The sequence below is a fragment of the Monodelphis domestica genome, chromosome 1, assembly GCF_027887165.1.
Source record: "Monodelphis domestica isolate mMonDom1 chromosome 1, mMonDom1.pri, whole genome shotgun sequence".
Lineage (NCBI taxonomy): Eukaryota > Metazoa > Chordata > Mammalia > Didelphimorphia > Didelphidae > Monodelphis > Monodelphis domestica.
The window spans coordinates 587,824,789-587,849,563 of record NC_077227.1 but is presented as its reverse complement, the minus strand read 5'-3'; the positions used below and the strand labels follow the sequence as shown (position 1 = coordinate 587,849,563).

The window sequence follows — 24,775 nt, the reverse complement described above, 5'->3', positions numbered from 1 at the left end:
GGGACAACATGTATCATGTAACAATGGGGGAAAAAAATAAAAATAAAAATCTTAGGGGAAAAAAAAAATCAAGATAATTTCCAACAAAGTTTTTTTTTTAAAAACAATAAGATTGAAAAGCCAAGAAAGAGAGTATGGAAAAAATTGTGTTTTTATGATATTGATTCCTACACCACATGAAAAATATAAGTTTGGTTTATATTGTTTTAAAACTAGATTTATTCCAACATACAAGGCTCTTGTATACATACATAGCTAATATATATATATAGATAACAGACCATTTCCAGATACATTTCAAATTCAAAATCTTTCTCTAAAATGAAATGTGGTGAAATTTAGAATTTTTCATATAAGTTTGGTGAGTTCCTGATTCATATGGTAGTCAAGTGAGTTTTGATGAAGTAATTCCCCAATAAACTGCCAATTTTAGTATTGATTCAAGAATACTAGCTCACTTGTGGTAACCAGCCTCTTGGTTCTGATGAATTGATAAAAGAATTTCTTGAACACCCATAACGTATGAGATTGCCATGCATTCATGGCATAAAAAAAAATCACGTTAAGACTATATCACCATATCTTGACATAGGTAAAAGGAATATGTAAAATGTTCTTTGAAATAATATGCTCATGTTTCATCACTATAGAGACTAGAGGATACTCTAAAGGGTAATCATATATTCTTGAAGAGAATCATTCAAGTGAGATTTCTGCTTAACGAAGATCTCTGGAGTTAATTCTTGGTTATGAAATTGTTTGCTACTCAGTAATTCTTTGTTATAACTTAAAAGGCAAGAGAATAAAAATGTTCTTCTTTACCACTGAAAAAGGCATATGCTCCAGTTGAATTCATGTTTTTCTCTTCATCAGGTCTTGAGAGTTTATTTTTTCTTACTGGTATGCTATATAACCCTTTCCTATCTTCTCAGATCTTCCATTTTAAAAATAAGAAGTACAAAATTTCATTAGAACTACTAAACAATGTCATTAGAATGAGAAGATAGGTGTTCCAAAGAGTTCTTTGAATGATATGGTACAGCTACACTATCAAACACACTGCACAGATTTTGTAAACTTCTCTGAACTAAAATCCCCAAAGCTTGACTCCAGGGAAAAATTTTAGTAGATTCTTCATGCATTCTCTTTGATACTTATAGTAATTCTTCTTGAATATATAAATTGCTCATAGCTACCTCACTAAGCTAATTTATCAAAGTTTTCTATATATGCTAGTTAATAGGAAATGATGAGTATCAACAGTGTCATATTGTGGTTTTTAGCATCACCATTCTGAGTAACTAGAAACTAAGTTGTTGATGTAGGATTTTCAGCAATCATACCTGAGTATATTATTTTATATTCTCCAAAGGCCCTTTTGATCGACTTTTTTTTGTTGTTTTTATCACTCAAAACCTGTTTCCTTATTTTTCATTTTGTAATAGAGTAATTAATCTTTTAAAACAACAACAACAACAACACCCCCCCCCCCCGGTCATATACCCATACAAACAAGTGAAAAATCATGTTTTCTTCTGGCTTTCTACTCCAACATAGCATTCTTTCTCATAAGTCCCTCAGAATTGTCATGGATCACAGCATTGCTATTGGTAGCAAAGTCAATTACATTTAATTGTCCCACAATGTTTTAGTTATTGTGTATAAAGTTCTGATTCTGTTTATTTCACTCCACATCAGTTCATGTAGGTCTTTCCAAGTCTTATAGAAGCCATCGATTCATCATTCCTTACAGCACAACTATATTCTATCACCATCATATACCACGATTTGTTCAGCCATTTCCTAATTGAGGGACACCTCCTCATTTTCCAATTTTTTGCCACCACAAAAAAGAACAGCTATGAATATTCTTGTACAATCGGATCCTTTTCCATTTTGGGATACAAACCTAAGTAGTGGTTGGTGTTGTTGGTTGTCTCTCGAACCGAGGATGACGATCGTCTTTGTGCGTTTTTGTGCACAAAGACACCTGTGCATAAAGATTTAAGTGGAAAAGTCATTGCACAGAGACAGTCCCACTCTCTCGGCGTTGGAAGCCTGGGTCCAGTGACACGAAAAGTCGTTACACCTGGAGACTTCCTCAGCTGCATTGGATGGCCGTGTTGTCTTTTGTGCTCCATCACACCCTAAGCACTCCACAGTGCCTTGCTGCATCGCCATCTCAGCCGTTGAACCTTCTTGTTGATTTCTTCTGCCTGTTCCGCCAAAGCAGTCTTCACATGCTGGGTGAGCAAAGCCCTAGTTCACCAGGGGTCGACGTCGACCCGATGGCTACCTTCACAAGGTTTAGCCGGCCTGTGAAAGCCGTTGCCCGGGGTGTGGCCGCTGCCTCATGCTAGCAGCTACTAGGAGCCACAAGTGAGAGCTGGGTGTCAGGTGAGGGTCAGTGGCTGGAGAGCTGCCCTAGGAGGGCACAACAAGCCCTCCATACAAGAGATATTACCCCTCCCTGAGCACCCCATACATCCCATAGTACACCCTAAGTAGTGGTATTTTTGGATTAAAGGGTATACATTCTTGTAAAGCCCTTTGGGCATAACTCCAAATTGCCGTCCAGAATAGTTAGCTTTTGATCCACTTTTTGAGAAATTTCTGAGACGAGGGAGTTGTGTTACACAAATCACTGCCAAACTCAATAGTTTCAAGAGTATCTTTTGTACAGTTCACATCCAAACTAATCATGATGATGCTTCAATAATATCAGACACTTGATGGTGTCACTGGTTACAGACATCTTTTGTCCAGGCATATATCTTCAAGTAACTGAGGTGAAACTGCTCCTCTATCCTATAAAAGACAGGGGAGACAAAAAACCCCAACAACGACCAAAAAACCCCAAAAATCTACCTACAGGACCAAAAATACAATGCCAAAAAGGATTGGTAAAGTGTCTTAAGGACATGTCAAATAAATTTTCAAAAAATATGGATGAAAATCAAATAGTGCAATTCTGAAAATTCATGTTCTAGAAAGAAAAGGGGGGGGGGGGATGGAAAAAAGTTTAAAAAAACTTTAAGGGGAAACACAGAAATAAATAATAATTCATTAGGAACATTAATGAATATCTATAAATATTCTCAGTACACTACAGAATAACAATGCTTTAGGCCAAAGAAAGGTGCTATTGGGGGTGGAGATGATTAGGCTAAAATGATCATGATCATTGTCAAATAACTTAAAGCAGGGATTCTTGTTCAGATATAGTTGGATTAGAGGGCATCTGACATATCTTACAAAAGAGATTCTAATTTAATGATTAAAAGCCCAATATCCAAATATGTAAACTTGGAGTCATACTACCTTTCAGAGGAAAGAAATGTCACATTTTAAGTCCAATGAGAGATGTGATTGTTTATTTAGAATAATATTGCAAAATCATTCCAAGAACATGAATTCCCTACTTTAATCCTTGTATTTCCCTCCTATTTATCTTGGTTCAGGTTTATATCAGAGAAATTATGGTCTTGTTAAATAAAGTGATTTGGAATTAATTCTCTTCAACATGTGTTTTGTTCTTGATATCTGTACAGTAGAACAATTCATCAATATTTTACTGACAGTGTTAATAGTCTACAAATAAACCTTTATCATAAGTTCTTTTGAGGTTTGGGGGTGGGGCCAGGAGAATGATACTGAAGCTGCTGGATCTGAAGTAAATGGGTTGGAATTTCCTGGGGGGGAAAATCTATTTTGGTCTTTCAAAAATCAGGATGATCCTCCACATTTGCTAATGAAAAACTTAGAGCAGAAAGGAAAAGGGAGCAAACAAATGACTAGGAAGAACCAAAAATAAACTAATTGTTTAGAACTTTGCCTTTTTTCCTATTTATTAATTTCTTTCCTTACATATAATTTGTCTATTTGTCCCAAATCCAATCATTCTAGAGTAGCAAAAGTTAACTGTCAAGAGAACTTTGAATAATAGTAACTCTGGTTATATTAACACATAGTTAAGCAGTAGTATGCACTGTGGTCCAGTTTGAAATTTGTGAAGCTCCTTGCATTCATGTTTTGCACACCTTAAAAAAGAAACAAGGACTGCCAAAATACACAAATAAAGCACAAAAAAGTCCGAAAACAGAGTTTTTAGTAAGGAAAAAATGATTTTTTCATATGAGACTTCTTTGGTAAAAAGAAATGGATAGACCAAGAAACTCCTAAAATCAACAAAGGAAGTATCTCAGTGGTTAGGCTAGCTTCATTGTCTCTCACAAATGGTTTAAAAAAAAAAAAAGAGAACTCACATATTTTGCTAGAAAAGAACAACCCATGAGTGTGAAGTAACACTTCATATTTACAGAAAAGAGATAGTTCAAATGAAGTACACTATGTTAAATACAAAGCCAAAATAAAATACTTTTTCATTCAACATATCTCTAATGAAATGTAAACTTCTGAAATTCCTTACACAAACATAACACCTTGTAATTTTCTGTAGATAATGGAGGGTTGTTCTTGGGAGAGTGACATAAAAGAGGAAGTGGGACTAGGAAAGGGTAAGGTAGTACACATAAAGTGGAATAAATAGTCTGAAAATACAGCAAAGGAGTTTCACATATTGTTAATATGGTTTTATATATATATATATATATATATATATATATATATATATACACATATATATATATGAAAACAAGGCAACTAAGTGGCTCAATGGAGAGAGTGCCAGGTGTGGACTCAGGAGGACCTGAGTTCAAATTTGACCTTAGACAACTTCCTAGTTATATGACCTTGGGTAAGTCACTTAACTCCATTTGCCTAGTCCTTGCATTTCTGTCTTAGATTTAGAACTTTTACTAGGATAGAGAGTAAAGGTTTTTTTTACAAGTACATGTGTATATGTTTACGTTAAAAATACCCAAGTAAAAACAGTCAAATGAGATAATTATTAAAATTACAAAAAAAATTTTTATAATCCGCTGAGAATTTCTGTAACATTCTTTCAAATTATAGCTACTGTACTTCAGGTTATGTATCCTAGGCAATGATTAACAACTCCAAAGAGAAATTAAGAATGGAGAAGAAAAACCTACTAAACTATTAACGAATATCATTCAAAAGGAAGGTAAAAAAATCTAAACATAAATGAAACTATAAAGGTTGATGGGTAAATGTGATTAAGTTTTTCAAGGGCGTGCCAATTGTCTAAGTGAATCTATTCTGAAAATAAGAGACACTTGAAACACAAAGGGAAAATCCCCCTACTAGATGAATAAGAGTTAACCTATTTTTAAAGTAGGTTATGCAAAGAAAGCAGATGGGTATATTCAATTATAGATGTACAATTTCTAAAAGAACTGCCTTTTCTTTTCTGTAAGAAAGATGCATCAATCTTAATTCTGAAATTGTAATGTTAGAGAAGTTATAGATCTATTACAAGTTGTCGCATCCCTCCCTTCTCCCCCAAAATAAACTTTTTGTCAGAGAAGAACAAAACTGAATGCGTAAGTGTGGCCCAGTGAAAGAAGACAACCTGAGGTCAGAGGACTTGGCCATGTGTCCGTCACTAACTGATGCAGACTGAAGTAGGTACATTTCACCTTTCTGAAATACAGAACTCTCATCTATAAAATGAGATGAATAATTCACAAGGTTGTTGTAAGGATCAAAAGAGAGCACAGTGCTCTGCAGTTTTACAAAGTGTGTTTTTATGTTAGTTGCTATACTTTTATTGAAAAAAGAACACAATGTTAGGTACCTGGCGGTCAAGGTCAACATAGGCATCATTTCCAAGAGAAACTGGAGATTCCTTGCTCATCAGCTGAAATGAAGATGAGAATAATTTCAAACTGTGAGACATAACATTAAGAAAGAGAACAAGAAATAATATAATCTACATACCATCTCAAGTGCTATATTACAAGGACAAATAATTAACCATTATAATAACTAAGATTAGAATACAAATAAAACAGAAACAGAAACTTTTTACTGTTCTCTATAGTTTACTAAAATATGCTCTTCACAGTGGGCCAAGGTATGTGATTTAAATCAAGAGGCAGTTTGGATTCTACTATGGCCTCAGTCATAGTAATTCAATATAATTTATTCCTAAAATGAAACAAGGAATTCAGTGGAGGAAGTGCAATTAGCCTTTTTTTTGGAGGGGAGTGGAAGGGAGGGAAGAAAGTAGAGATCTTTTGGGGTAGGGGTGGGTGAGGAGACTCTTGCCTGCCCCCTTAGTCCTAGATAGGGGAGGGAAAAATGGAGGGGAGTGGCCTGAGCATTCTGCTCAGGGGAAAGGCAGTAGAGAGGGAGAAAGGAGCAGTTCCACCACGGGGTGCCATGTGCCCACAGAGAGGTCTCTACATGACATCTTTGGCACAAAGGCCATAGGTTTGCCATCATGATTATATGTATTTAAGAACCAAAACAGAGGAAAGGAAATATAACAGCTGATTTAAGTGTCATACATTTTTAATTGTTAAAAGATAGTCAAAATTTCTGAAATAAAAATGATAAGTAGGCAAAAACATAATTTTAAGATCATCTAAGAAGCAAAAGTACCTTTTCAGACACTTTCTCCTCAAATTACCTTGTATTTACTTAGCTGTTTACATGTTGCCCCAAATAAGATTTAAGTCCCCTTTTATTTGTCATTTTTGTATTTGTATCCTAGAAGCCTAGCCTATCATCTTTCATAGAGTAAGTATATAACAAATGTCTACTGAATTGGAAAATATACTTTAAAATGTTCTGTAATAATGTGGTAGCTAAACTTAATTATTTCCCTTCCATTTCTATTATTTGGAATAATGCACGGCTTTTATAGAATTTCTACATCCAATTCTGGTGAAAATGAAACATGCAAAAAAATCATAAAACTATGAAAAGAGTTCAATACATACCTCTTGAATGGCCGTCATGACAACATGCTGTACAGACTCTTCCATCACCATGATGGCCTGGATGTACTCTGAAAAGAAGAACGCTCTGGAATGTCACTGTTCAAATTAGGTACTATTAGGAGTCTCAAGGCTAATTCACCATGCATACTGACAAACAGTTTTTTTAATTTTAGGTTCTTCTTGGGGAATTCTCAAGTACAAAACACACTTAGGTAATAGAAGGGCCAAACCGCATATTTAAAAATTTTAAATTACAAAGTAATTTTCTTCTTTCTCTCACTACATAAAATATGTCTATAGGGTAGAGACTATGGATAGCTTTTAATGGGAGAGCTAGTTTATATGGCAATGTGCAAAAAATGCTTACAGCAATGCTGATCAGATTCTATATCAATCTCTCCTAAAAATGGAAAATGCAAAAGTGATTGGAACAAAAAAGGTTGAAATTGTATTTCCTCTAGAGGGCAGACATTTCACAGAGTTTGAAATCAGTATGCTCAATGTTTCCAAGAAGTGAATAGATTGATCAATTCCTGCCATTCTAACACTGCCATTACCAACAGAAAAAACTACTTCTTGACTAATGATGACATGTTAAATACTATTTATTGCAAAAGCAGTGGGACTAGTTTCATATATTTCAAGGTCAATATGACAGTAATGTTTGTGGCAAGCCTAAAGATCTCATTTTCACTTGATTTTTCCCCAAAATTCTCTTGTGAAATAATTAAATTTAGACTCAAGGCCTGTTAAAGTAGATGATGGTCCACTAGTTTAGATGCTTTAACTATGGGCTTAAATGAAGGAAAACAGGTTTATAACTACATATAACAATCTCCTATAATGAGGACTATTAAACAGTAAGATAGATGACTAATACAAGGTGTAAAATCAGATCAAAGAATCTTCAAATGGATGAAATTCGAATCTGTGTGGACTGATATAGCTTTTTGCAAAAGCTTAAATCATAAACAGTTAACAAAAAAATTCAGCTAACATTCTTTTAATCTGATGTAAAGTGGTATTTTAGGTGAGAGTTAAACTTCTAGTTTATCAAAAATATTTTATTATGAATAAGCATTCTGATAAAAACATGACAGTCCCTTTAAATTAACATAAGTCAAAGAGGGCAGGGGGAGGGGAGGGAAAGAACATGAGTCTTGTAACCATGGAAAAATATTCTAAATCATCTAATTAAATAAAATTCAAAAAAATATATAAATTAACATAAGTCAAAATCAGGCATTATCATTATAGCAATTTATAAAGTGATATAGATAACAGGTACACAACATTTTTTCATTAGCCATCAGACTCTACACTATGTCCTTTAGTTTTGAATACTTCTAAGAAGCAGGTTCTCATTGGTGTTGAAACACAGTTAACACTCAAAAGTATTAAATTCCAACTCTAATTGTAGTAAATGCACTAACAGTAATGCTCCAGAGACCTAAAAACAGAAGCAACAATGAAAGTGACAATGTCCTAGGGGTGCTAATGATATTGTGTTGGAAGAGAGGAGAAAATGACATTTTAGTGGGGCGGGTAGAAAGTTAGTAAGGTGTGAGAGGGGAAGCGTTAGTTAAGAAGCGGTGTTGCCACGTCAAGGCCCTTCCCCGCGAACACCGTAAAATGCTAAATGAGAAGATGATCATGAATATTACATTAGTATTTCATATTCTATTTTACAAACTTACAATCCAATACTGCATTGTGAGATGCCTCATCAGGGAATGAGGGCAACAGAGTGCTCTTAAAGGTATTCTCTGCAAAATAAAAGCTCTACCATTCAGGTATCTTTGAGTATGTGCCCTGCAAAAGATTGTCTGATTTCCAAAGACCAATCTAGCTAAGTATAGCATCTCATTGCCATTAAGTGTGGCCAATTGGTGATGAAATTTTTGGCCAAAGAAAGGGATTAAACAAAGAAAAAAATAAAAATGGCCCGATGTCCTATGTGGGTACACTTTAAAAACAAAACAAAACGAAAAAGCTTACCTTCTGTTTTGGTATCAATTCTAAGAGAGAAGAATGGCAACGGCTAGGCAATCAGGGTTATGTGATTTGCCCAGGGTCATAAAGTTACAAATTGTCTGCGACCAGACTTGAACCTAGTTTCTCCTGACTCCAAGCTTGGCACATTATCCAGTTGCTACCTAGCTATCCCATATGGGACTCTTTCTGAAGTGAAGTTGCAAAAAAAAGAAGTTAAGACATCACTGTTTTTAGACTATATACAAATGTTAACTTAATTTTTATAATCTAAATGTGAATTTCTTGTCCAGTGATCAAGTAAACATACTATTGGAAGAATTAAATTTTAGCAAACAATATCTTCAATATAAATGAAACAAACAAACAAACAAAAAGATCTCAAAGGATAGCCGGCTCACAAGTTCTCCTCGGAGAGGTAAATAAAGGAGTTGGCAGAAATGGTTTTATCCTATGTTCAAAAGAAAAACATTTCATGGATTTGGTCATCTTAAATGGCAACACTCATGATAACATTTACAAAAAGAGCACTACAAAAATTACTTCAGGTTATGTGCCAAGAGCTGTCAGAGTAGATGAGAAACAGATTCTATGAAAAACCCTGAAAAATTCATCAATTTAATCAACACTAACTTTATTATTCAATAAATTCAAGGCAAAGATGAATACAGAGCAAAGAAAATACTTTAGAAAAGATAGTTAAAAAAAAAAGAGGTCAAAGGCTTTTAGAATATAAGAACATTTCCTTGAGAAGAGAATAAGAAGCTACTGGATACAGTAAGCACCAATTAACATAATTTAAAAACGAAAACGATTCTATTCTAACAGACAAGAAATGACTGGTTACCTATGGGAGAGAAGATCATTTCTGAATCATTTGTCTATGTAAATAAAGTCAGACCACTATCTTATTGGAGTAAAGATAAAAATCAACATAAATCTATGAGAGAAATAATAAAACTGAGATGAAGATATCATGTGGAACTGAGAAAATATTAACGTGACACTGAAAAAATGAGAAATAAATGCAAATATCATTTTCTATACAAGTTTAACTGACCTAATTAATCACCTCAAAGAAGATACAAAGAAACTAACAATTGTTTTAGCCAAATAAATACTTGATCTCCTTGCCAAGTAGAAAAATGTGGCAACTAAGGACAAAACTAGCTTGGAATACAAACTCTTTTAGAGAAAGACAATGGAAAATTACAGCCAGTGCCATCTCATCTAACACTAAGAAATTGTAGAGAGAACAAGTTTAGGGAAAGGTGATTGGCTAACCATCTTCTGCAAAGTGGAAGGTAACTGTTTATAGCCCTCAGGACAATTTTACTTATTTGGATACTTGATGAAATTTTCTCTAAATTAAGACTAAGTTTTGGCCTATCAAAACCAAGTCAATGAAAAATGTCTTTTCCAATTTATGATATGCCATTGGATAGGTTGCCCCATTTTATAATTTCTATTTCAGGGTAAAAAGCATATAAAATGCTCCTTCCACTCTGGAAATATACTTCTATAATTCAGTCTATTCATTATTAAAAACTTTTAACTCTATTATTTAATATTCCATTATTTAGAAAGCAGCATTTTATAATTCTGTAAGCCTTTGAAAGAATTAGGGAAGACTTCATCAAGGCTATCTCTTAGTGGTAAACACTGCATAACCTTTTTGAACTGGAAGAACTTTCATAGAACTTTTATTTGCCTATGTAACTTTCCCAATCTTGAGAATTCCCTTTTATCAAGCATATGATTTCTCATTTGTTTATTTGGGTATATGTTTTAGTTTTTTAAGATTAGTCAATCACAAAGATGAACAATATGGCAATGTTTTGTATCATAATACGTAAATAATACAGATTGAATTGTTTGCTGGCTCCAGGAGGGGAGAAAAAGGAGGGAAGAAGACAATTTGGATCATATAACTTTGGAAAACTTATGTGGAAATTTGTTATTACATGAATTTGGTAAAGAAAAATTAAAATTCAAAAAAATTTATCAAACTACTAAAAAAAAAAATTCCCCTTTATCCATATCACAAATATCAGCAGGAACTTAGCCACACATTAGTGATACTGACACAGTGAAAGAGAACTTTTTTGAAGAGAGAGAATTTTTTACATTGATTTTCTAATATGATTAGGGAAGGCAAATCAGAACAGAAATTTAACATAATCTGAATATAAAAGACATAAAGGAATGGTTTATCAATCCTGACTGCCACCAAATTTATCATCCCTCTCTTGGAGGAATATGGGAGGTCTAGACTTGTGAATTTATTTGTGTAAGGGACTCCCACTTTGGATTGTCTTTCCACCAATGCAGATTAGGGCACCTGAAAGATAGACTTTGATTTACTATACTGTTCTGTCTCCCATCATTCTAATTCTAATACTCTTGTTACTATAGTTCTAAAACATATGGGCAATACTACTAAATGTGTTGGGTCAGAGGGAAAAAAGAGAACCGACTTAATTATTTTAAACCTAGTTTCAAAAGTAAAGTAAATCACAGTAGATTGTTTACTTTATCACCCACTCACTTTACAACATACCTCTGTCCCCATTATTCTAATGAAACTAGATTTCAATATCTGCTAATGACTATCATATGTTTGTGAAACCCAACAGTCTTTTTCCTCATTTAGTTCTTTGGCCTCTTTGGAGTACTTGACATGTGGACTTTGTCTTTTTGATACTTTCCTCCTTGGCCTTCATGCCACCACCTATTTTTGACTACTATGATTTTATTTTCCTAACTTATCCTTCTCCAGTTCCTTAAATATGAAATTCTGCAAGACTTTGTCCTTGGTTGTCTTCTTTCACCCACTCACATGGATTTGATGATCACCTTTAAGGAGATAATTCACATATGTGCATCTTTACCCATAAAAGTGTCCTGGAGGTTTTCTTTCAATCCTTTTCTGACACTTTGAGTTTCTGCACTCCCCATTTCCTAAGATGATATGTACAGGGAGTTTCAACCCCTCTCCCTCCTGGATTGGCAACCCATTCATCCCACTTTGCATGTTGGTGCTACATCCATGGATGTGAATAAAAAGGTGTAGGTATGACCTTACCAGGCGCTCTTCTCTTGGAGGAGGCAGTGGAGCACCATGGCTCAGTCAGCCAGCCATGTGGAGAATCACATGCTGAGAGTTAAGTTTAGATTAGGCTTAAATCTCTACATATCTGCTTTTTCTATTTCAAGTGATTATTAATAAACTTTATAAAAAATAAGAACTTTGAGATATTAATTTAAATCTAACAATGATAAACACTCTGATACTGTTCATACATATGCTATAATAAAAAAGTTTTTCAACTCTACTTGGATATTCATGAGTATATGTTCAAAACAGAAATAATCCCCTGTATAAGATAATTATCTCTTCCCCTCTAACTTTCCTACTTGGAAATGGCACCACTATTCTCCTGTTTATCTAGGCTTTTAACTTCAGATATATAATCCATTCTTTTTTCTCTTCTATTCCTTACCTTCAATCAATTGCCAATCCTTGGCATTTCTACTTCTACAACTTATTTCTGTATCTCTTTCCTTCTACTCTCATAAATTTCCTTGCTCCCAGTCTACTCATTATTTGCTTGCCTCCATAATTTTAACAGAATCTCAACTAATCTTCTTGCTTCCATTCTCCATCCCACTTTAATCACTGTTATACTTAATTTAAAACAAACATCCCCCTCCCAAAAAAAACACATTTAAACATCTGATCATGAGGAACTGTAGAGAAAGTGACAAAAATTATAAAAATGCTTCCCTCTGGAAGTTTATATTCTGATCAACCAGGTGAGTTTTGAACTAACCTCTAGAGAATCTGACAACTGCATTCAAGGTCCTCCACAATTTGTTTTCAACTTCCTATTTTAGCTGTCAAATATTACTACTCATCAAACTCTTTATACACACATTTTTGTTAACATTGTCTCTAATTTCTAGAATAACTACCCCATCTCCCTCTCTTCTTTAATGCCTAACTCAGATGCCACCTCTTCTTTGAAACGACTACTGGCTTTTCTAATTAAAACTGATCTCTGCCTTATCAAATTTCTTCCCCCCCTCCCCACTTCCACTATACCTTGTATTATCATTATTGTTGTTGTTTTTTGCATATAGGACTTTCTCCTCTACTGGATTATAAAATCTTGGAGAGCACAATCTTAGTCACAACTATCCTTGTATCTTTAACACCATACTCAGTATTTTGTATATAGTAGTTACTTAGTATGTATTGAAACAAGAATTTTCAAAAGACAAATATTTTAAAGTTTTTTTCAGATCAATATGACCAACTACAACCATAGAAGATAATAATGAAGTATGTTATCCACCTCCTAACAGAGAGGCGATGGGATATAGATTGAACGAGATATTTTTCAAGACATGGGCAATGTGGGACTTAATTATGCATATTTGTCATTAAGAGTTTTGTTTTTCTTTCCTTTTTTTGATGGGGGAAGGGGTGGAAGACAGAGAAATGGAAGAGAAAAAAGAATTATTTGAAAAAAATATCTAAAACACAACTCTGTGGTTGTTATAATTAATCTTTAGAAATAAATGATCATTTTTATTTCATAAAACTTTTTTGCCTATTAAATATAATTTAGATCAGTGGACAAATAATGATGGCATATTATGTAACTCTTGTCTTCAATCTCCCATTCAACCAAGGGAAGAAAGATTCACAAATTTTACTCCTTTCTCCCTTCACAGTTCACATAATGAAGTAGCTGAAATGGTTTCCTCTTCTTTTAATATCTATGTATATGTACATCCATAAATTTTTAGTGTATATGATCACAGATGGCATGACATTTATTACTGATAAAATCTTGGTGTCTAATCTAGGATAGGAGCTACAGTGCTTTCTGTAGGGATAGATTAATAACCAACACAGAGGTATATGTTATGGTAATTTGTTCCAAATTTTCAGGTGGACTGAATGAAAAAATTTGGCTTAACAATATCAATAAAATGAGATATATCAGAAATTTAGGTTTGTACTTTTAAATACCAATAGCAAATTAAATTGTATCAAATCCTATAAAGATTGATGAAAGTTTTTAACGAACCACAACATATATAAGTTGGCTCTGTCGTAGGAGATTATTTTAAGTGGGAAATGATAATTCAAGATCAGACCTGCCAATCTCCTCCCTTCTCCCTTCTTTCTCCCCCCTTCACCCTCCCGGTCCAACATCTCCCTCTTCCCTTCCTCCCCACCTTTAGTTGATTCTTCTGTTGGTAGCACTGAAGTCAGCTCAAAGTGAGTATCTTGGTACACCAAACAAAGTACTCTCTCTCTCTTTTCTAAATTTAAGTAAGGGGGTTTATTTGGAAGAAGGGGAAAGGTAAGAAGTTGAAGGGAGAGAGGGTTTGGGGTTTCCCTAATACTAAAACAATTCCTAAGTTGGAAGATGGTAGAATAGGGAAAATGGCCAACAGTTTGAAGATTCAGTCACTGTAGTATAATAGAGAGAAACCAGAGAACAGGACTTTTGTCCTTCCTCCTTTCTGTCCCAAAGACAAGAGAGAGACCCAGTTTTTCAGTTTGCCTCTTCCTTTTTCAACAGTTCTCCCTGGTCCCCATTCTATTTAGAATGCCCATCTTGATTGACAAGTTCTACAGTCCTAGCTTCTCCAGCTCTGCTAGAGAATCCCATTTTCTCTCACATATATATGTTGGCTCTTTTCTTTTCTTAAAACCTTTTTAAAACTATAGTTGATTGTTTGCAAGCCTCTTATCTGTCCGACCCCATGGTCTTCAAGCTTCATTAATCAATCACTACATATTTATTTAACTACTACTACTGTGGGATAGATATTGTAGATTATTATGCAAGAGAAGAGAAGATAATAGTACAGTGACAGTGAACCTTTTAGAGACCAAGTACCTAAACTACAATCCTCACACACACATATGCCCTCTGCCTTATCTCAGACAGGGGAGGGATGGGCTGCTGTGAAAAATGTCCTTAGGCATAGCAGAGAGGGAGAAGGGAGCAGTCCAGCATGTTCCAGTATGCATGCCATAGGTAAGCCAACACGGATACAGTACCTACCCTCAAGGAGGGCAGCTGAGCATAGATGCCACATGTGAAATAGTTAGGGAGCAATGATATAATAACTAACATTTATGTAACTCATCTCATTTTATCCTCATAATTGGCCTTTTGAGATAGGTTCTTCAGTCATTATTATTGCAATTTTACAGAAAAGGAAAACAAAGTTCAGACAACTCGATTAATCTTTTTTAATCATAACTGAGATTTGAACCCAATTATCACTGTCTCTTAAAACATCATGTTATTTATAAACATAATGTTTAAAACCTTTACCTTCTGTGTTAGACTCAATACTGTGTATTGGTTCCAGGGCAGAAAAGCAGTAAAGGTTAAACAATGGAGGTTAAGTGACTTGCCCAGGGTCACAGAGCAAAGAAGTGCCTGGGGCTAGATCTGAAGGCAGGACCTTTCATCTTTAGGCCTGGCTCTCAATCCACTGAGCCACCCTCAGCTGCCCCCAGCATCATGTAATACTAAGAACTACATTATAAGTATGATCACTAAAAAAATAAGACAACATTGAATTGGGAGTCAGGAAAAGTAGATTCTGACTGAATTTTCTGGAAAACCAGAGCATCTTAGAAAATAAGTATATTTGATTATTAAATGAGAAGGTAATAATAGATGACCCCTAAAACATTTCAGGATCTCCAACTCTTAAGTGCTAATGGAATTCAGAGAGAAAATGTATTGATTTAGGCTAGACTGGTCAGGAAAAATTTCAAAGATAGAAGAACTTGCTCGGGGTCCTGAAGGATGGATAAGATTTGTCTGGAAATGGGAATGGGGGAGGGGGAAAACAGTATTTAATTTAATTTTTTTTATTTTTAATATTAATTACAATTCTTTTACTTTGAAATTCTCTGTCCAACTCCTACCCCTCTAACACCCATTGAGAAGGCAAGTACTATATTAATAATACACATTAATAATACACATAATAATAATAAAAGTCATGTAAAACATATTTTCATATTAGCCATGTTGAAAAAATAAAAAACCCACACTCAAAAAAGTTTATCAGTTAAGAGGTAGTAATTTACAAGAAGAGAAAATTATAATCAAATTACAGAAGCAAGGATCACAGATCTCAGACTGGCTTTATGAACTTCAGATACCATTTAGTTCAAAACTAATAACCTGCCCAAATCTATATAAATGATTCAAACAAGTGCTCATTTGCTGACAGGAATATTGAAACTCTTTTAAGAAAAGGGAATTCATCATCTCCAAAGGAAATCTCTTGAACTTCGGACAGAGTTCTTGGTAGGAAGTTTTTATTTGCACCATGACTAAATTTGACGTTCTAAAGGTTTTTTGTACTGTTCCTAATTTTAGCAAATTATCTAAACCATAGAATAGAGCATTTTAAGGAATATGGCTTTAGGAAAATGAACTATTCTGTTATTTTAAGTAGGAAATATGCAATTACTTCCAAAATGTTTACCTTGTTTCTGCTCACAGTTCACAGCACATCCCAAAATGAGTTGAAGCATCCTTCCAAGCTCTGCAGCATCTGAGTGTTCCGCAATAAGATTAACATCAGGAAGTGTAAAATCATTGATCTGTTGTCCTAAAATCTGAATAAGGAGGGAAAAAAAAACCAAATATGTATATCTATGCTAAAACGAGGGAATTAAAATAAAAATTTCAAATGATACTAGTATCTAGATGTGGCTGTAAGAGGTGGGTTGCTCTATAATTTAAATGAAGTTGTCCTTCATTTTGCCCACACCAATCTTCCTTTCTACCTAGCATACTACCCTAGGCACAGTAGACACTTAAACATTTGTTGAAATATTTAAATTCTTCACCTAATTTTTTTCTATCTTTCTGGTAGTTTTGTTAGCAAATGAATTAAAAATCTCCCAAACCTCTTACCTCATGGTTGTAATCCAGAATTCCTTTTAAAATTTTCTTCAAATTGCTTATCTGTTAAAAAAAAAAAGAGAAAAGATAAGCTGAATAAGTTAAGAACACCTCAATTTAAGTCAGTTTCCTTTCTGTTCTTTTGAACAACTCTCCTTTTCTGAACACAGATCATGTAACCATGGAAAAATATTTTAAATTAACCAAAAAATAAAAATTTAAAATGAAAATTAAAAAAATGGAGGTGGAAAAAAAAAACCCTCTTACTTTCTATCTCAGTAACAACCCTAAGACAGAGGGCAAGGACTGGGCAAACAAAGTTAAGGAACTTGCCCAGGGACCCATAGCAAGGAGGTTTCTGAGGCCACATTTGAACCCAGGTCCTCCTGACTCCAGGCCTGGTTTCTGTCCACTTTGCTACCTAGTTGCCCCAAGTCCAAATATATTTCAAGACATTTTTGTGGATGATCAATGATTTTACTCAAAGTGACATTTTAAAAAATCCTTTAAGATCCTATTATAAAAAGCAATTCTTTATTCATTTTCTCTAATTTAAAGGAGAATCTGGGGGTCCTCTTACCATAGAGATGTGTAAGGATTAACTGGTCCACAGTGAGAGGAAGTAGAAACCAGAGAGTCAGGAAGGAAGAACCATAGAGACAAGAAATGAGGTAGGAGGTTATAAAAGGGTCCAAGCATTGGTTGGTCAGGCTATCAATTGTTGACAGTGAGGGCTGACAGTTGCGAGGGAAGTTGGCTACTGGGTGTGAATTGGTCCTTGAGGGTTGATGGTTTTGATTGGGTTGGAACTTTTGTGGGGTAGTTGTTATTAGTGGTAGTTATAGGTAAATATAGGCAGTTTTACATAGTTGTAGGGTAACTAGTATAGACATTAGGAAAATTTTTCTCTACCTCTCTCCTACATTTCCCTCCTTTATTATATTAATTTACTATATTCTTTTACTATTATCTCTATTTCAGAAAACTAAATTGTTAATTGTTAAAAGCTGCTAGAAGTTTTCTATTCTCTGGCTTAAAGAGAATATTAATTTACAACTCTACTATATTCTTATTAAAACTTAAGTCACTAAAAGCTGCTCTCTTTATTTTATCAAAACCCCTATTTTAACACTTACACTATCATGTTTGTGTTTTACCTTGATGGTATCAAAGAATATATTTTCTTTATATATTGACACTATTGTAGAAGAATAGATCCCCAAAGGTACCAATTGAAGGCTAACCTCTAGCACAGACTAAGTATTAAAAAACAACAGAAAGAAGGGATTAAGATAAATATGTAACATTGTTTTTCTTTTTGGGGAAAATTTAATTTAATTAATTTAGGATATTTTTCCATGGTTACAAGATTTATATTCTTTCCCTCCCCTCTCCCAACCCCCCTTCCATAGACAACACATTTCCTTTGGGTTTTACATCTGTGACTGATCAAGTTCTATTTCCACATTATTAATATTTGCACTAGAGTGATCATTTAGAGTCTACATCCCCGTCAACCCATGTGATCAAGCAGTTGTTTTTCTTCTGTGTTTCTATTCCCAGTTCTTCCTCTGACTTTGGATAGTTTTCTCTCTCATAGGTCTCTCAGAATTGTCCTGGATCATTGCATTGCTACTAGTAGAGAAGTCCATTACATTCGATTGTACCACAGTGTATCAGTCTCTATGTACAATGTTCTCCTGGTTCTGCTCCTTTCACTCTACATCAATTCCTGGAGGTCATTCCAGTTCACATGTTATTCCTCCAGTTCATTATTCCTTTGAGCACAATAGTATTTGATCTCCCAACAGATACCACAATTTATTCAGTCATTCCCCAATTGAAGGATATCTCCTCGTTTTCCAATTTTTTTTTCCCAGCTATGAATATTCTTGTTCAAGTCTTTTTCCGTGTTATCTTGTTGGGGTACAAACCCAGCAGTGCTATGGCTGGATCAAAAGGCAGACAGTCTTTTAGTACCCTTAGGGCATTGTTCCAAATTGCCATCCAGAATGGTTGGATCAATTCACAATTCCACCAGCCATGTATTAATGTCTCAATTTTGCCACATCCCCTCCCCAACATTCATATGCTGTCATGTTAGCCAATCTGCTAGGTATGAGGTGGTACCTCAGAGTTGTTTTGATTTGCATCTCTCTGATTATAAGAGATTTAGAACACTTTTTCATGTGTTTATAAATAGTTTTGATTTCTTAATATGAAAATTGCCTATCCATGTCCCTTGCCCATTTATCAATTGGGGAATGGCTTGATTTTTTGGACAACTGATTTAGCTCCTTATAAACTTGAGTAATTAGACCCTTGCCACGTTTTTGTTATAAAGACTTTTTCCCAATTTGTTATTTCCCTTCTAATTTTGGTTGCATTGGTTTTATTTGTACAAAAACATTTCAATTTAATGTAATCAAAATTATTCATTTTGAATTTTATAATTTTTTCTAACTCTTGCTTGGTCTTAAAATCTTTCCTTTCCCAAAGATCTGACAAGTATACTATTCTGAGTTCACCTAATTTACTTATAATTTCCTTCTTATATTCAAATCATTCACCCATTCTGAATTTATCTTGGCATAGGGTGTGAGATGTTGATGTAAACCTAATCTCTCCCATACTGTTTTCCAATTTTCCCAGTAGTTTTTGTCAAATCGTGGATTCTGGGGTCTATTATAGATTATCTTGCTAAGGTCACTTACTCCAAGTCTATTCCACTGATCCTCCCTTCTATCACTTAGCCAGTACCATATTGTTTTGATGCACACTACTTTATAGTGCAGTTTAAGATGTGGTACTGCTGGGCCACCTTTCTTCACAATTTTTTTTCATTATTTCCCTTGATATTCTTGATCTTTTGTTCTTCCAAATGAACTTCGTATGTTTTTTTTTTCTTAATTCAGTAAAAAAGTTTCTTGGTTTGATGGGTATGGCACTAAATAAATAAATTAGATTGGGTAGGATTGTCATTTTTATTATATTTTAACATTGTTTTTCAAAAACATTTCTATATTCAAAGTCCAGAAAAGGAGAATTACATGTGAAACTGTGAAGCTGTTATAGAGTTTGTAATTTTTAAATAATTTGAACATTATCCTCCTTGTGTATTTTGCCCTCTGAACTTCCCTCTGCTCTCTTCTGTATTTTTGAAATGTTTCACTGACATTCTTTTTTTTAAATCAATAACCCCCCAAATATTACTTCCTTGAAATAAAATCGCCAAAAAAAATATCCCTCCCTTGTACTAAATTAGTAATAGTCAATCATGACATTATGACATGACAGCAAAGGAAAGCAATGAAAGCTGGAGGGGATGTGGCAAAGTTGGGACATTAATGCATTACTGGTAGAGTTGTGAATTGATCCAACCATTCTGGAGGCCAATTTGGAACTATGCCCAAAGGGCACTAAAAGACTGTCTGCCCTTTGATTCAGTCATACCACTGCTGGGTTTGTACCCCAAAGAGATAATAAGGAAAAAGACATACAAAAATATTCATGGCTGCACTCTTTGTGGTGGCAAAAAAAATTGGAAAATGAGAGGATGCCCTTCAATTGGGGAATGGCAGAACAAATTGTGGTATATGCTGGTGATGGAATATTATTGTGCTCAAAGGAATAATAAAATGGAGGAATTCCATGTGAACTGGAATGACCTCCAGGAATTGATGCAGAGTTCAAGGAGCAGAACCAGAACACTGTACACAGAGACTGATACACTATGGTACAAGCGCATGTAATGGACTTCTCCATTAGTGGCAATACAGTGATCCTGAACAACTTGGAGGAATCTACGAGAAAAACCACAATCCACATTCAGAGGAAAAACTATGGGAGTAGAAACACAGAAGGAAAACAACTTCTTGAATACATGGGTCAAGGGGAAATGGCTAGGGAGGTAGACTAAATGAACATCCTAATGCAAACACCAACAACATGGAAATACATTCTGATCAAGGACACAAATAATACCCATTGAAATTGCGCGTTGGCTGCGGGAAAGGTGGGTGGAAGGGAGGGAGGGAAATGATGTGATTATTGTAACCAAGGCATAATGTTCTAAACTGACTAAATAAATAAATTTTTTAAAAATCACGATATTATGCTCTTTTGGTTTTGTATGAAAATGTGTCTATATTAATATTTCTATCATCTCTCCAAGAGGTGAAGACGAGTCACCACCAGTATTTTGGATTTGTGTTTGGGCACTTAAATTTTAATGAAAATATTTAGAGATATAAAGTTAACACCCACCCCACCCCCAGAATGTTTTGGCCACATCCCAAAATTTTTAGTATATTTTCTCAATTTTCTTATTTTCTTTGATGAAATTATATGTTGTTTCTCTGACTTTTCTTTGACTATCAATACTCTACCTTAAGTTTCAATCCTTTCTTCTCATGCCTTTAAAATTTTTATTATATTGTGTTCAGTAAAAGATACCAGTATTTGTTTCTCTGAATTCCTGTATGAGGATTTTATGGCCTAGAACACTCTAAATTTTTGTAAAGGCGGTGTGCATGGCTGATACATATATCATACACATTTATACATAAATATTGTATCTATATCTTTCTATTCCCATTAAGTAAAGTGAAAGGGAATTCTTTATTCTCTTTGTCTATTTGAGTTAAAACCTGTAAAAAGGAATTCTTTATTCTCTTTGTCTACTTTAACACTTTGTCAACTCTTTCTTTTAGTACCCCTACTTAGTACCTAGCTAACCATTAAGTAAAGAGAGTTTTAAATCCTTTTAAACCAATCAGTCAGAAACATGTAAATCCCATGATAGAAAAGGTTTACACCCTCAGAAACCTATAATAAGAATTAATACCTTCAGAGGTGAGAAATGGATCCCACAAGACACTGCGCCCCCACCCCCCACCCCCAGGCAGTGCTGGGCAATTTGGAAGCTATGATTGGCCCTGTGAAGTGTAATAGTGAGATTAGGGGAAATTCAATATGCACGCAGGTGTTCTCTTGGCAGCATTTCTCACAGTTACATTAGCCCTGTGATTTCCCCAAGATACTGGATCCCTGCCAAACAAATGACCACAATAATGGATCACAGATATGTCCTTTGGCTTTTAGATTTGTCATTATTCTAGCATGAGCTGTTTCCCACTAGATGTTAGATATCCCCATTGTTCCAGTTCACCCCCATTGTGTGACACAGCGAAAAAGCATAGCCAGAGTCAGGATAGATATTCACCCACTTGCCTTCTGCTAACACACAAGCCTGTTTCAATGCTAGTAAATCAGCCCCCTATGCACTCAAATTAGTTGGTAATGAAGCCTACCAATGGGCTTCAAATTCAGTGACAATAGCAGCTCCAATATATCTTATCCCATTCTCTACAAAAGAGCAACCATCAGTGAACAACAGAAGATCAGGATTCTAGACTGGAGTGTCTTTCAAATCCTGCCTGGGTTGTTCCACCAATTCTACAATAGTTGTGCAGTCAAGTAAAATGTCGCTCCCTGTTGATAATCCTCCTCCTTCCATTGGTAAATCTGGTAAAAGTGTGGCTGGATTTAATACACCACATCTTTTTATTTGTATGTTTTCATTACTCAATAGCACTATCTCATTTTTGCAATCCTTTGATCTAAAAAGGCCCGGGTTCTATATTTTAGCATTAGGGCTTCAATCTGATGGGAGCAATACACTGTAAGCGGCCAACCAAGAAGTAAATCAGAGATTTTTTTTTTTAATAAACCCTTACCATCCGTCTTGGAATCAATATTGTGTATTGGCTCCAAGGCAGAAGAGTGGTAAGGGCTAGGCAATGGGGGTCAAGTGACTTGCCCAGGGTCACACAGCTGGGAAGTGGCTGGAGCCAGATTTGAACCTAGGACCTCCCATCTCTAGGACTGGTTCTCAATCCACTGAGTACCCAGCTGCCCCCTAAATCAGAGATTTTTGAACCAATAAAGCATCAGCTGACACACCCTGAAGACACAGAGCTATCCTCAACACAATAGGATCAAGCTGACTACTATTGTAAATTATTGGACGGTAATTTGAACCCAGGATTTCAGCTAGAACCCCTGAAGCTATCCCTATATTCTCATGGACAAAAAAGATGGAATTCTTTCTCAAAATTTGGTATGCCAAGGGGAGGAGCTGCTAAAATGGCTTCTTTAAGCTTAGCTATTGCTTGCAGATGTTCAGGCTGCAATTTCAGCAGCTCTGACACTGCATCCCTAGTCAAAGCTGTTAGAGGTTTCACTCTCTCACTATACCCTGGAATCCACTGACAAAACACTGTTGTCCGAAGAATCACTCTTAAGTTTTTATATATCAGCTATCCTCTTGGTTGAAATACTCCTTGAACCTAAATAATCCTAAATAATCTTGAACCTAAACAAATCCTAAATAATCTACTCTCAGTAAAACCCACTGCAACTTTGATTTTGAAATCTTATGTCCCCACTTATGCAATTCACACAACAAAAGTTTACAAGGTGGAATACCCCCTTTCTTAACTATTACCCTTACAGGAGTGGCTGATTTAAGTAAGCCCACATCTGTAGAAGAAGCAGCCCAAAGAGCTTGTGGGATATCCTCTGGTATTAAGATAAATAGTACCCCTTTCCCCCTCCTGTTCCACCATGTCCAAGAAAACAATGTTGGAAAAATCTTAAGGAGCTCCAATGAAATGTCACTAGAGGGTATGCATTGTATGGTGGCCCAATAGGTTTAAAGGCAAATCAGACATTAATAGAAAACAGTGGTCTACAGATAATGGACCCACAGACACCACCCATGATTGTAATTTGTGAACCCTATGTGGCTTTCCACTTATTCCCAGGACTTCCATAGCCCCTACAGATTTGCAGTTTCCAGGGAATGTCTTTAAAATCGATTTTGTGGCTCCTGTGTCAACTAAACAATCATAATCACAACCTCCAACTCTCCCAACATGAGGTTTAGTGCTATTTGGTGGTGAAAACGCTCCAGGATTTGAGCAAGAACCTCTGGATCTATATTCTGAAACCCAAGTTCCTGCTCAGGACTGTCCACCTTCTCATGTCCTGCAACTGCACCACATTGCCAGGAATTAATGGTCCTCTCATCTTTGCTTAGATTATACTGTTCTATTGTTCACACATTCAGTTTCACTAATTAAACACTCTTCTTAATTTGCTTCAATTACATTTTGCTTTGGTACTGCACTATCCCTAGCATTTCTTCCCATACCATCCACACCCTCCTTTCATACTCATTTCCCACTTCTGTTCTAAACTGTTCACACCTTCATAACATAGCTCCACCCTTTTGTACTTCCCCCTTTGGGCAATTTCCCCCTGCAACTTGTGAATACTTAGGTCTTGCACTTTTCACAAAGTCCTGCATTGTCTGCAGGTCAGAAGCTTGGTGGGAGCTATGACAACAAGCATGTACACAGGTGTTTGCATAATCTTGGCTGTGGAATTCACTGCTTCCCCTATTGAAACCATTCCCAAACTGGTTGTTATTAAACCCATTTTGCCTATAGCCATTTTCAAAACCACTCCCCTGTTTCCTCTGAATCTCTGGTTAGAGAATTGCCCCCTCAGTCTACATTCTCTCACGAGATGGCCAAGGCGGTTGCATAAGTAGCACCTTTGCAGAGATTGCCTACTTGGTCTAGGACTATACTCAGGCTTTGCATGCTTGTAAGATCTTAAAGCCACTACAGTCTTTATCTCCTGTATTTCAGATTCCTTTAGTTTCTGATTAGCTTCCATCAGTTTCTTTTTAAGATCTTGGTATTAAATCATTACTATTCTCAGCTTCTTTATCCTGCTCTGCACTGTATACATAAGTAGCATCCCTTTTTATGCTGCCCTCCAAACTCACAGAATACCAAGTAGGGCAAAGGATACTAAAGTAATTCCTGATTGTTGGATAGGAATTCTTTACAAATTGACATCTAATATGGTTAACATTCCCTT

At 35.3% G+C, this 24,775-nt stretch overlaps 1 protein-coding gene across 5 annotated transcripts in view; it reads right to left on the bottom strand.

Moving 5' to 3' along the window:
* The window catches only part of HOOK3 (hook microtubule tethering protein 3), a 174,883-nt gene that overhangs the window by 60,468 nt on the left and 89,640 nt on the right, over positions 1–24,775 (bottom strand). For all 5 annotated transcript variants that reach the window (XM_056813626.1, XM_056813625.1, XM_056813627.1 and 2 more), the window contains 4 exons: positions 16,835–16,885; positions 16,401–16,533; positions 6,870–6,937; positions 5,720–5,782 (listed from right to left, as the gene is read on the bottom strand). In XM_056813626.1, coding sequence (XP_056669604.1) covers positions 5,720–5,782; positions 6,870–6,937; positions 16,401–16,533; positions 16,835–16,885 — 315 coding nt within the window. The remainder of the gene's footprint in view (positions 1–5,719; positions 5,783–6,869; positions 6,938–16,400; positions 16,534–16,834; positions 16,886–24,775) is intronic.